The sequence below is a fragment of the Antedon bifida genome, chromosome 11 (assembly GCF_963402885.1).
Source record: "Antedon bifida chromosome 11, ecAntBifi1.1, whole genome shotgun sequence".
NCBI classification, from domain to species: domain Eukaryota; kingdom Metazoa; phylum Echinodermata; class Crinoidea; order Comatulida; family Antedonidae; genus Antedon; species Antedon bifida.
Window position 1 is genome coordinate 218,946 of NC_136236.1, and position 14,209 is coordinate 233,154.

A 14,209-nucleotide genomic window follows, 5' to 3' on the forward strand; every position below is an offset into this window, starting at 1 on the left:
CATAAGTAGGGCCGGCCTACCTAGCTAGGATCCTAGAGGCCTACTACTAGGCCTAGCTTAGGCCTCTACTACTACTACTACTACTAACTAGGCCTACTAGTACTAGTAGAGGCCCTAACTATCTAGGCCTAGCCTATGCCCTCATATAGGCTAGTAATATAGCCTAGGCCTAGTACTATAGTAGGCCTACCAGCCAGTAGCCTACTAGGGCCTAGCCTAGGCCTAGTAGTAGGCTTTTTTTTAGGTGAAAACCTACGTCTACGAACGACGCCAATGAGGCAGGAAAGTTGGTTTTATTTTGGTAGGGAATTCGATAATAGAAGGGTAGGTCTAGGCTAGAGCGGAACCATCTCAGAGGCGCCTACTAGAGGACGGGGTAGGCTAGCTAGCTAGGCTGATTATTCGCGCGCAAATTGAAACAGACTACAGTACAGGCCTGGCTACGTCGTGTGGATGGGTGGAAAGGGCTAGCTTGCATGAAAGACAATCCTGATGACATTGATTTATTTTTTGGGGTAAATTAGTTGCAATATATTATATATTTTCAAATCCTAATCATAATTTCGTACATTTAAAGCAAAAAGTTGATAAATATGTTAAATATTGTATCAGTATTTCTACTTACGGATACAGCGGTTGATTCCAGTAAAACACAAATACCAATTTACGGATATGAATTAGGGATCAGCTCAAAAAGTTTATAATGATGACGTATCAGTATCGGTATCAGTAATTCGTAAAATGCGAAACCTGCCTATTTACTACAAAAATACCGATTCAGTCGCACGTTCTGCTTTCGTTGTCGTCCACGCTAGAGGAATGACGTCAGCGGAAGCGAATACAATCACGCGCGTATCCAAAACATGGATATGCAAATGACCTACACACCTGGAAAGTAAATCTATCTCACTATGTTTAGGTGTTTATAATTTTCAAAAAAACAAATAGAAAGTATTTTTCAGTGCAAAATTAGCTTTATTTCAAGACATTGTTTGCTAATACATGATTTCATAATGCAGAATTTCTAGCCTACACATTTCAAAGACCTACTTATAATAATCTAGTTTTAATAATTTGTTAGTTATACTGCTTAAAAAAAATTGCTTTGTTAATTACCATATATCTCAACAATTTTAGTATAACAATAATTATGATGTCGAAAAATATACGAGAACATCACATACATTTAGATTTTAATTTATTTTAGTAAGTACCGTAATTATTTTCACGATTAAAGATGATTTTGAATTTTAATAAACAGAAAAAAAATTAAAATATATTTATACCAAGATTTAGACAAATTTATTTATATTAAGTAACAACTACAAGGTAAACAAAGTACAAAATGCACTCAACCGTAACAATGTTAATTTACTCAATTTGCATATTTTTCAACACAGGTGTAACAGGCTTATGAATTCAACTCTTAAATTTTTAAGAGCACTTCATTAAAACTGGAAGACTGTTTTTGTTTGTAAGCCCGATATATTTTTCTGTTTATATATTTTTTTTCTAATTCTAAATTCGCACATCAATTTACAAAAACTAGATCAAACAGTTTAATTTGAAAAAAGTATCTAAAAACATGAAAAACGTTATTTTGTTTTTAAATATTTTTTGTGTTTTCTAATTGCACACTCTTTATAGGTTTCCTAAACTAGCGAGGGTAAGTCGGAAACTTCCCCCAATCAAGGCCAAAATAGAAAATTTAAATTTGACATATTATTCGAATTGAAAGCTACCAAAAAATGTGATGAAGCAATTTCAATAAAATTAAGGTGTAAAAAAAACGGCATTTATTAACAGGATGCAACAGATATGAATTATACACTAAAGCTATAACATATGGTTTGCACTAATAAGATACATAACAGAAAAAATAATTATCTGTTTTAAATAAAGCTATATAAAAATGAAACACTAACAACTGGTATTTGATAGATTTGTTTATACATGTGTTGTTATCCTTTCAAACAAGAAACTATTACATTTTTTGGTAATTTTAGACACTACATTTGATGTGGAAGGGGCTTCCTGGTATGTGTTCATCACCCCATTTGACAACTAACATGTATTCTCCTATGTCTTTCAATGTGTAGTTGACGATGAAACGATTGCGTCCGTTATGTTTTACAAGAATCTCTTCACACGGTGTCTTGGGTCCGGCAATACCCACCATCAGCATGTTGTGTCCTAAAACAAAAACATCTCAATTAATGCGTGCTTATTCATCTATATACATTCATATTAAATGGTTTAAACCAATTATGTCAATTCATAAAATCACATGACCAATACGAGATCATTGATTGGCTATTAACCTGCATCGGCTGCATTCACAGTAAACTGACTCCTCTTGTTGCGGAACGCTTTCTTCAAACCCATTCCTGTCGATGTGACCTTTGACGCATCTGAGTGGAAGTGGGGCATACTATGAAGCATTTGTGATGTGGTTGTCTTGGAAACCGTTTCAATTACAACATTTGCTGTCTCATGTGTTTGCAGTACAGGTGTTTTTGCTGGCCCTAAAAAACAAATTATGTATATGCTATATTTACAATCTTAGATAGATATATAAATTGTTTAAAATTAAATTAATTAAATAGATATGTATTTTTAGAATGATTTTACAACAGTATAACTCATTAGTAACAGATAGCAGCAAATAAAGACAGATAAAATATACAATGATCGCACAAAGAACTATCATTTATTTTAGATACATTGTACATGCAACGATTTGAAAAGAAAACAGAAAGATGATACAAACCTGAATGAGCACAAATAACAAGATGGAAAACACAATAGAAAGAAAAGAGGAAAAGACACAAACAGACCCACAATGTTTAGAAAGCAATAAAAAGAAACATTTGAAGACGAGAAATAAATTGACGAAGAGAGGAAGCGACAGTGACAGAAAGAAAAGCAAAGGTGGACGAAAAACAGACAGCAATCGAAGGATTTGAAGATAATCCTCAAAATTAGTATTACAGATATGTAGAATGAAGCCAATCAACCACAAACCTATAATTCTAGCCTTGTAAGGACTACCAACAATATGGTGGGCGCCCGCAAATTTAATCGAGATCAAGTAGTCTCCCGGTGCCGTTGGGACATAGGTACATTTGTAGCCCTCTGCTACTTCGGTGACTTCCAATTTAACCTTAGATGGTCCATCTACAGAGATTGCGAGGATACCGGTGCCAGCTCCGCATGTGTTGACCACAAACTCGCATGGCTGACCTGAGTAATAAAACAGGAATAATTATGTTTTTGTAATTTGCAATGAAAATTGTAAATACAGTTTATTAGGAGATTTAAACAATTGTATGCAATACTTACCAGTCTTTCCTTTTTCTAGACCATCTCCAGTTGCATGGACCATTCCTGGGTCACCGACCTCATCTTGTGTTCCCACTCGCACACGGAATGGGCTTCCGGCAATCGGATGATCTCGGAAGCTAACATAGATCATGTGAATACCATTCTCATGAGGCATAAACCTCACAGCAAAGTTATCTGAAATTAATAAAACAAGTTTAACAATCAAATACATTTTTAATCTGAAAGGAAATATATGAAAAATAATATTTTTAATTTTAGTCACTTTCAATCAAAAGTCTGATAATCACAAAGTCTGCAAAAAACGCTATATTGTTTACTCGTCTGCTTACCTCTATCAATCTCAGAAATAACACAGTCTTCCTCTGTACCGGTGGGTGACACAACCTTTGCACTTATCTCTCCTTTTGCTCCATTTAATTGAATAGCAAAAGATGCTGGTTGGTTAGCCTTCAATCCAGTCTCCTATAATAAAAGAAAATCATATATACTGTACTAAGGATCTATAGAAACAAATAACATAGATCTTCTAACATAAATTTAGTATCACCAAGACTATATGAAATTGTTCTTACCTGTAAGCTTGTAACACTAACTCGTCTAGCCTCACCAAGAGCTGCTTGAATATAAGGTTTGAATGGGCTGTCTGGGATTGGTTCATCATTGTATGTAATTTTAACTAAGTATTCACCTGCAAAAAATAAGTAAGACAATAATAATAAGACAGACAGTAATTATTACAAGTGTCATGATATATTCTTTTATTCATTCTATTCTTTGCATACATTCATTGAAATGATCGCTAAACATGTAAATCTGTATTGGAAACGTACCCTGTTCGGTAGGTAGATAAGATACTTGACACGACCCATCTTTGTTGTCGACAAAGTTGATGTCTGCCTTAGCTGGGCCTTCTACAGCTATACCTAATGACCCAGGCCCTGCTTCACGAGTCCACACGGTGAATTCAGCTGGTACATTTACTTCACCTCGTTCTAGGCCTAGACCTCCAGCATGTACTTTGTGTGCTCCTCCTTCTCCGAATGGACCAACAGTGAATTGGAAAGGTGATCCTACAAATAAAACAGAACATTACAACATTATTTTCCAAGACTTAAAGTTTAATGAACTTACTGTGACCTCCATCCACCCATATACACTGTATACTTATGTTAAAACTGTTTAAAATTCATTTGAAGAGTGAAAAGTAAACAAAACTAAATGAAATACAGCAAAAAAATGTTTGCATTCTTTTTATCTAAATTATGTGTCTTTTTCTTCTTTTTTTTCGTACCTGGAACATGCATTCCTTTGTGTTTCACACTAATTGTATGCACTCCCTTCATTACGGGTACAAATCGCACAGTATAGCGGCAGTCTGACCCATCAATGATTTCTGCATCTTCTGTTTTTCCATCGGGATTGGTAACTTGCGCGGTCATGTCCAGTGGGTCAGTTCCTTTTTGATAAAATAAAATATAAATTAGTTAAATTAATCAGATTTTTTTGGTTGAAAAACCTAAAATACCACAAATAACATAATCTACGACTGTACTGTGCTACGATTTGAACTCTACAATTTACCTCGACACGATTTGAACCATAACCTTCCTACAAACTAACCTGGCATCTTCACCGCTATGTCGCATTCTGCGCCAGTGTTGCGCACTGGAAGACTTCCCATTGTGTGGGTGATAGTCTGCTCGCTGGTTTCCGTAGTAACCCTTGTCTGTCGGTACGAGTTGGTAATCTTGGTTTTGGTGGGAAACGCGTCTTGTGGTTCTGGTATAGTTGGCTGGCTTGGTTTAACCTGGTCCGGCTCCTTCGGTTCCGGTTGGCTAGCTTTACGTGGCTCAGTGGAGTAAGAATCTTCCTTCATTGGTTTCGTTGCAGGTTTTGAAGATGGTGCCGTTTTATTTAGCTTCACTCCAAACTTTGCAAAAGCACTGTTATCAGACACGTCTAATCCATTCTTCTTGGGTTCCATCTTGCCGCCAGATTGGTTGCCAGGTACTTTCACAGTATCGGCTTCCTTTGATTGGTTCTTGTCTGATTTAATGGAATCATATTATTTACAACAAATGGTCTCATTTCATGCGTAGGAAATCTTGTGCACATTTGGTGTGTGAATAAAGTGGACGGACGTAAGGATATTAAGGAGGAGTGCAAGTATCTGAATGTCATCTACATCATGTATGCAATTCTTGACACGTTCTCTTCAATGGCTGCCCTCAACTTTTAGTCTTTCCATGCAATTCTGGTCAACTCTGGTATCCATGCAATTTCAGCTGAGCATCTATCATTCCGACTGATCCTAACAATCCAGACATTTTAACATGCTCTTTGTACCTTGGCTTTATTTTTAACAAAGCCATCTAACCATCAACCTAGCATTGACTAATTCATGCTGGTGCTCTGACAGACCTAACTATCTTTGTTTTCATAACATTATCAAGTCTTCCATCTTATTTCTACATGCAGTGAAACTGATTTTGTAAATAAAATGATCTTTTAATTTAGCTAAATATAAACTAAAGTTTTGTATACATTAACATAAATCATTACAGTAATTTTATGAATAATGCATCTAATATAATTTTCAAAATTAAAATAAATAATTCATTTCTATAATTTTATATACATACCTGGAATCTTAAGTCCCAAATCGCATTGGTTTCCAACGTGCGAGACTGGTGAAGCATGACGAGGCTTCACTAGCGTCTCGGTTACCATTTCACCTTCTTTACCGTGAACTTTAACCTTAAATGGACTTCCTGTGAAAACGGTGACAAAAATGACTATTAATATTTTGTCTGCTTTTAATTACTATCTATACATATTCATCTAGGATGGTCAGATTTGTTGACCCCTCTTGACCCCTGACCGTTACTTACCTGGTACATGTTGGTCAGCATATTTAACATTTAGTATATAATTGCCAGGTTCATGCGGTTTGTATGTTACAATACAAGTACCGTCTCCATTATCTTCACAATTAATTTCAGTTTTGCTGGGACCTTCAATTGATACGCCAAGACCACCAAATCCTGTAGGAATAATTAAGCATGTACTTAAGATCCATAAGTATAATGTTATTAAAGTATTAACAATCAACAGAAGTATTCAATAACAATTAAGCAGCTCCTTAATCTGTACAATATAAACAGTGTTTGTAATTGATCACACAGCCACTCTACTTAAAGTAGGCCTTCCAGTTCCATAATAATCAATAACTTGATTGTGGAACTGAAGACGATGAAGATGAAGAATCATCCAATGATAAAATTAAGCAGTTACTTACCAGCCTTTGATGTATCAACCTTGAACTCTGCGATCTCTCCAGCATCGCCTTCTGCGATTCCAAGACCAGAAACCTTCACTTTAGAAGCATCTCCGACTTCTTGAGACCCCACAATGATTTTGAAAGGACTATTGGCAATGTGTCGGCCAAACTTCTTGACCGTTACCACATGCTCACCTACTTCTTTTGGTGTGAATGTGATACCTAGAAATTAAACAAGAAATTACAATGACGATAAATACAACAATAATAATATAATGATAATAATGTTGATGCTTGCAATATGATGTTGTCCGCTCTCCTCGTTCTTTATCATGTTAATTATTGCCTCATTGAAATACAACTGTGTAGTAGGTATACAAGTATTCTATGCGTTGATTTTAGTTCCAATGATGAGAATAGATTTTTGGAAACACGTAACTTCATTTTCATTAAATGCCTTATGATATTGATTGTTGATGATCCATTTAAAAAAAAATAAATTTATAATTTACCTATATTCTGGTTTGGTAGTCTTTTAAGTTGGCAAGGTTCTTCAAGGCCAGATGGCATTTTGATACTGGCAGTTAGTAGGCTAAGATCAGACTCATTTATTTTGAGTGGTACATCACTGCATGTACCCACAGACATAGAAGCACCAGTCTTATCTATAAAAGAAAGGAACAACATATTTAAGTTCTCTAAATAAAAGAATAAATAATAAAAGTTCAAGGAAGTACATTTTTGGAAATTTATTAAATGGAATGGAACGCAACAAATTATTAAAGGTACCTAAATACTGAAATATTTTAATTTTAATGTTAAGACATTCATTACCAGTACTTCAAAACTATTGTAAAGTAAAAATCTAACTTACCAACAATTTTAGCTGTGAATGGACTTCCGGGGACATGTTTATCAGCAAATTTAACAGTGAGGGCGTAATCACCAGGTTTAAGAGGGAAGTAAGTGACATCACAAGTTCCATCTTTGTTGTCTTTACATTTAATTTCTGCTTTTGACGGGCCTTCAACTGCCAAAGCAACGCCACCTGGACCAGCATCCTTGGTGTTAATGGTGAAGTTACACGAGTCTCCACAGATTCCGTGGGTCAAACCAGGTCCATATGCTGTAGCTTGACCGCTCTTAATTTCATCCACATGAAATTGGAATGGGCTTCCTGTGTCAGAAATAAGTAAAAGTTAGGAAATGGTATATGAAAAGTGACAACATGCGTTGATGTAATATTTAAACCGAGAAAGTCATATTTATTTTGTGAGGTACTTTCCCAAATGATCGTAAAATCAAAACGGTACTAGGTATGATAAGCTAGTATATATAGCAGGTAATACTTAAGCCTGGAAAGTCTATTTATTTTTTGTTGAGGCCCACTGCAGTCAATTGCAAGTTTGTAGTGTTGACATACCTGGGATAAATTGGTTGTTATATTTAATTGTTAGCTGATGAAGACCAGTTTCTGTTGGAGCATATTTGACTGTGATTGTACCATCTTTATTTTCTGTAATTTGTGGCTTGTGTTTCTTGCCTGATGGTGTTGTGACCTCACCTACAGAAATAAAAACATTTAAGTTATTTATTCAAGCTTGAACAGTATTACAATTTCAAATTATGTACAATTCCATAATTAGGCACAACCAAAAAAAAAGTAATAAAACATGTGTTTCATGTCTAGGTTGACTTTTATTGGTCAATCAAAGTGTAATTTTACGCTTAAAGAGAGACTTTGTTTCAATTTCTATCAAACAGAAAAATCATTTCATTATTAAATCAAGAAGTTTCTATTCAGACTAGACATCCATCATCTACACTTTGGTTTATGCTGGCTATCAAGCTGTATTTAAATTTGAGAGTACACTATTAAATCTCTCATTACTGCCATCTATTAAGTACCAGTTATCACAAATTGTCCCCATAACTCTTCCTTAACAAAAACATATAAATCGTTAAGTTTGTCTTAATACCGTGTATATGTCCGGAACCAGCTCCGGAGACTGGAATGACCAGGTCAAATGGACGGCATTCCTGCGGCATCGCTGCGGCTGAATCAACACCTTCAACTTGGAATGGAACGATCTCTTCTTCTGGCGGTCCTTCAGCAGCCTATAAATTATAAAAATGTTATAAAAATGTTAAGGATTAAGACTAAGTGATACACGCATTTGTAAAAAAAAAACTGTAAACATCCCTTTAACACATAAGATAGTATAATGATGTTGTTGATAGCTATGATAGTAAACAGAGCCAAGAGAGGAATTTGAGCTGCAGCTTGACAATGAGGTTTAGCTTTCACAACAGTCAAGAAATCTTTACCAGGTGCAAAATAGTACTCAATTTTATGATGTAATAACACATGCGTCAACTACAGTGTTCCTCCAAGACTGCTTTTGGGGATAAATTTGTTTCTACCGATAATAAACATTAAAGGCATTAAATTAAACATTAATTTGGTGGAGAAATATCTGTAATCCAGCTAACATATATCTTCTTATATATTCAAAAAGGTTGGCAAGCCAAAAGATTGATAATGAAGACGAACTTAGTAATCAAGATTCCGATAATTAGAACCAACAGAGAACTCAGTTTACAATATCAGCAAACTTTACTGACCGCTGGTAGCCTCTGCTAAGTTGCCCCAGTTTTAAAAGGACATCTAACATTAGGGGGTAACAGCCAAAACAATCTACTGTCAGGTTAGAGGGATCGCTGTAAAAACAGACAGATCTTTAACGCGAGCTATGGCATCCATTTTGGACAGTTGCCTGACCATTTGTTATATATTGCTGACCAGTTGCTAGGACCAACTTGTGAGCATAACAAAATACCTTTTGGATGACTACAATGTGTACATTGCTGTTTTCATATCTACCCTATCAATAACCATTCAAGTAGTTTCAATAAACAAAAGTTAACTTGTGATTGATAATATCAATACGTGTTATTTCTTTTTGGTTTGTTTTGTTAATTACAGTAAATGTATAGGTCCAATTCTGAACACAATTGTCAAAGGAAAATGAAAGAAATTCCACAAATGAATCATGGAAGGCACATATAAAAACTAAACAAGGTTTTGTTTGTCTGTACTTAATTAATATATTTGGTATTATATTAAGTTCTTCCTAAGTATTTCCTATGTTTCTTGGAGGTATGAAATATGTTGACAACATTAGTAGAGATTATGTAACATACGTCAATGGAATGTAAAAATAAATATGTTGGCTGAGTACAAGAAATATGAACTGAAATTCATAATTCCAATTATGTTGTTGACGTTTGCAATCATTATTCTATATTTAGAATGTAGCCTGAAGCGTGGCTGGTTTAGTTATAAAAAGCAGCATAATACCCTAGAGTTATTGTCAACACAAACATTAGTAACATGAGTGTGAATGAAGACATTCAATGTCCGCAGTTGAAAGGAGACAAATTAACATTCCATAGACAAACAGTGGGTAGAGTGTAAATGAACTTCATTTATCAATTAAATGTGGAGTAGGCAGGGCTATGTGTAAACAGGTAATCAAAATATTTTCAACTTAAAAATGAGAACCAGAATATATATAGAAGCAATCGCACTTTAAGACCAGACAACTAATTTACATAATAACTCACAATGGGTCGTTGTGTTTTTAATAGAACTGGTCTCAAATTTAAAATTAAAAAGCAGTTTAATTAAACTAAATGAATAAACTTAATAGGTATTTGCGGACAACACACAGTAACAATTACGGCACAGATTCTAAGTCTTTTCACCTGGACCAGAAGAAGGGAAACTGATACACTACAAAGTGTTTGCCACTGTAACATAATATATAGAGGCTAATGCACAGAGCATGATGCAGCTATACTAACAAATTCCAAAGCTGTTTTCAAACGTTAAGTAATTAGTTGAGGAAGGGACCCCAATGTGATGATGATAGTAATGTATGATAAATGGTTGACTTACATTGTGACCTCATGACTTGTAGCGTGACCTGATTGCTTAAGTCGTAAGATTTATTGACAGAAATTGCAACTATTCCTCTTATATCATTTCAATACAACTAGGCCATCGATTCTATCTTACAAATTCTGGACAAATCTCAAATTAACCCATTCATTCATTCATTAAGGCAGATATCAAAATTGAACGAGATAGATTTCACTCTTAAGGCACTCTAGGATGAGCCGAAAATAGAAGAATACAATTGACGCTTGGTGGGGTATCACTTACAGAGTAACTATGAATACATAATAGGAACAGAGAAAAGGTGATATTTATCCAAAATAATTTTGAATTCGGAAAAAGTGTTATTTAATATTAATTTCTATTAATTTAGAATTTTTGTAGATAAATTTTAAAAAAGAATTGCACTAGAATAATAAAAACTACCAGAACAAATAAACTAAGTAACAACCAGAATAAAGTACTAACTATGGTAACTACCAGAATAAAATATTAACTATAGTAACTACCAGAATAAAATATTAACTAAGTAACTACCATACATTTAAAAATCTCATTATGCTAAACAATCTTTACAAAAGGGCTTTCAGTTTAAGCTACTCAAAGCTAGAAATACTATAAATATAAAAGGTCTGCTCTTAAAAACTAAAAGTAAACAATTTACAACATGTGTTGACAACATTAAGTATCTGTCACAGACTATTAAAACGACTACAGATGTACACAGGTATCCATTAATACAACATGTGTATTTATAGAAATGTTTGGATAACAAAAATGCACTACAATCTTTTAATTTTGATTATTTATTTGACTGACAAGGGTACCCAGTATAAATAAATAACAAATAAATAAATGTAATTATTTGGGGGAAAATCTATTGCAATTTAATTTTCCAATCTTTAAGCAAATTGTGTATTACAATTTACATTAATGTTAAACAGGAAAGAGGCTACAAATTTGAAACTAAAATGTTAATGGTGAAATTTAAAGCATTCTATTTTGCCCTATATTAATAAAAAAATTACATAGAAAGACTAAAACATAAAAAGATGATTTTTAAAAGTAATTCTATCATGTATCACATAAATTATCTTACCTGTCAAAATAAACAAACTATTGTTTAATTGTTGTTCAGTTAGTTAATAATCTTTCACTTATCCGTAATAAAATGTCCACAACAACAAAATCCGTTGACAAGATTTTAAAATCTCGTGGGCAAAACTTCAACAAGAATAAATTCCAATAAATTACCCAGAAAAGAGACAGGACTTGACCTGGCACCACACCTGGATGGTGTTTTTTCGGATGAAGGTTTCGGAACGATGAGACAAGGTCCAACCAATAAACAGAGAAAGTAAATTCTATGACATCATCGCTAACTGCTTGCTTACTTGTCAAGCCAAATATGTCCTATGTCTTTTCATAGCAGGTAAGGGAATATACAAGTTCTGTTGTAACGCTATACTACCACGGTATTTCATTAATGCTAAGGAGTTATTTACCACAAAAAAACTGCAATTAAATAACCCCTAATTTATAATGGAACAGTCCTAATAAAAAACTTTCAGTTTGTTGAAAATAACTAGTTGCATAACTAATAATAAATGATAGTGGACAAAGCGGTAAAATTTGGCGACCATAAATCATGGGGCGTTTTGTTTGTAACGGTAAAGATCCTGAAGTACTTAGCGATTGCACGGCCTGAATGCACGGGCTAAAAATAACCCTAGGTTAATTAATAGCCTAGCATTTGTGCAATGTCCTGATATCCTAATTATAGACATTTATAAGTAGGATCATTATTGCATGGGGACTAGATTTTGTTCCGACATAAATCATCATAAAATTGTAGGTCAAATTAAAGACCGCTTACAATTATATCTCATCAATTAAAAATATCACCTCAACTGGTCAGTATAATTTAAGGAGCACTGTAATTTTTGGGAACATGTCACTACGTCACTGTAATTATGTTCACAAGAGCTATGGCTTAGCGATAACTAATTATAAATGAAGTCCAGCACTTGGGAAATTTTATGAAACAAATGGGAGGAAAGTTATCAAGGTTGTAACTTAGCAACCAATGATTGACATAATAATCTTATCAGATTGTCAATTATAATTGTGGAGATACCATCAATTAGTCACCTGTACCAGGTTATCTGTCAATCTAAACGTCAATCGTGTTTATTTTAAATTAAATACTTGATTGAACAGTATTGATTTGACAAATAAATAAAATAAACACAATAACTAAAATACACATTCATATGAGTACTTTGTTTTCACCATACAATGCATAATCAAACAATAATAAACGTTAAAAAAACATAAATTTATTATATCCAATAGTTGAGATTAAATTTGAGAAGTTTAGCCCCCTACTGGTTGTAATGACTGGAAGAGGATGTAGTTAGCGTATCAGTTTACACCCTGACTATGTCGTGCTTTCATCAGCCCCTGGCGGCCTAGCTCCATACTTCTAGGCTTGTAGCCTTAAATGGTGGTGTAGTATAGTCATCCTGGACATAGCTCAAATGCCAAAATGTGTTTAAAAGACTCTTATAGCCAATGGAATGCCAGCAGTATAGAGCTAGCGGTTTTAAAGGGAAAATTCCGGAAGCAGTTAACTGGTACCTGGCCTGTTAAAACCTACGGTTGCTTTAGTGGGTGGCGGTAATCAAACAAGTAATTTAATTGGATTCAAGTTTAACAAGTTGTTTTAATTAAGGTTAATTTGACAAAGTTTATGTTGCATATTAGGTTTATTGTTCTACAAATTACATACATATTTTGTTAACAGTTTCACCCTCTGTGACAGAGTAACCAGCCCGTGGGTCAAAGTTTTATTTTAAACCGTGGTTATTCATTGCCTTCTCAGATTGTGTATTGTTGTAATTTTTTATGGCTAGTAAAGAAATGAAATGAAAAATGAAATGAAAAATAATATGCAAGGAAAAGTTAAATTTTAAATTTATTAATTTTATCTAATCTTCATTATTATACCTTGTGATATACCTTTCCAGGTACGAATACTAGCATACGATTTTCTGTATAAATTTGTGTAGCTGCTACCTACAACAGACTACTCAATATCCATAGCCATAAAACATATACATATCTAAGAATATAAATCACTAGGAGGATAAATTGATAATAAGCTCGGAAAATAAAACAGAGAGGGCAGAGATCCCTATAAGGTTTCCGACACAACGATAATTGGAGACACACGATTATTGAAAGAGAGGTTGACGGACGACAGACTTAATGATGTTTCACCAGCACTAATTTCAAGAAGGAATTTCAAACTGTCGTGGCTAATTTACACATTAGATGTATGATAACCCTAGCCTACTAGTACATTGTATACACCTATTAAAAGGTGAATGTGGTATGGGGGCAGGGAGTAATGCTAATAAGCACACTGCTGTTAAACTAATAACAATTATTTGACAACACATTTTTGGTTTCGCCTGCTGATGTAAAACTATAATATTATTGTTCATTACTCAGCAGTGAAATATCAAAGAATTAAGTTTATTATAAAATTGATTTTACATCTGAAGTGGACTTGCTCATATTATAAAAGGTAAAACCCAAACATTCTATAATAAATATTA

At 34.0% G+C, this 14,209-nt stretch overlaps 1 protein-coding gene across 5 annotated transcripts in view; it reads right to left on the reverse strand.

Moving 5' to 3' along the window:
- Positions 1-952: 952 nt before the first annotated feature.
- Positions 953-14,209, reverse strand: part of LOC144855906 (filamin-C-like) — a 46,112-nt gene continuing 32,855 nt past the window's right edge. For all 5 annotated transcript variants that reach the window (XM_078713860.1, XM_078713859.1, XM_078713858.1 and 2 more), the window contains 15 exons: positions 8,605-8,743; positions 8,049-8,189; positions 7,500-7,802; positions 7,138-7,290; positions 6,644-6,847; positions 6,237-6,389; positions 5,988-6,116; positions 4,637-4,801; positions 4,176-4,415; positions 3,918-4,033; positions 3,675-3,807; positions 3,343-3,519; positions 3,025-3,243; positions 2,322-2,525; positions 953-2,193 (listed from right to left, as the gene is read on the reverse strand). In XM_078713860.1, coding sequence (XP_078569986.1) covers positions 2,003-2,193; positions 2,322-2,525; positions 3,025-3,243; positions 3,343-3,519; positions 3,675-3,807; positions 3,918-4,033; positions 4,176-4,415; positions 4,637-4,801; positions 5,988-6,116; positions 6,237-6,389; positions 6,644-6,847; positions 7,138-7,290; positions 7,500-7,802; positions 8,049-8,189; positions 8,605-8,743 — 2,667 coding nt within the window. In that variant the 3' untranslated portion in view covers positions 953-2,002. The remainder of the gene's footprint in view (positions 2,194-2,321; positions 2,526-3,024; positions 3,244-3,342; positions 3,520-3,674; positions 3,808-3,917; positions 4,034-4,175; positions 4,416-4,636; positions 4,802-5,987; positions 6,117-6,236; positions 6,390-6,643; positions 6,848-7,137; positions 7,291-7,499; positions 7,803-8,048; positions 8,190-8,604; positions 8,744-14,209) is intronic.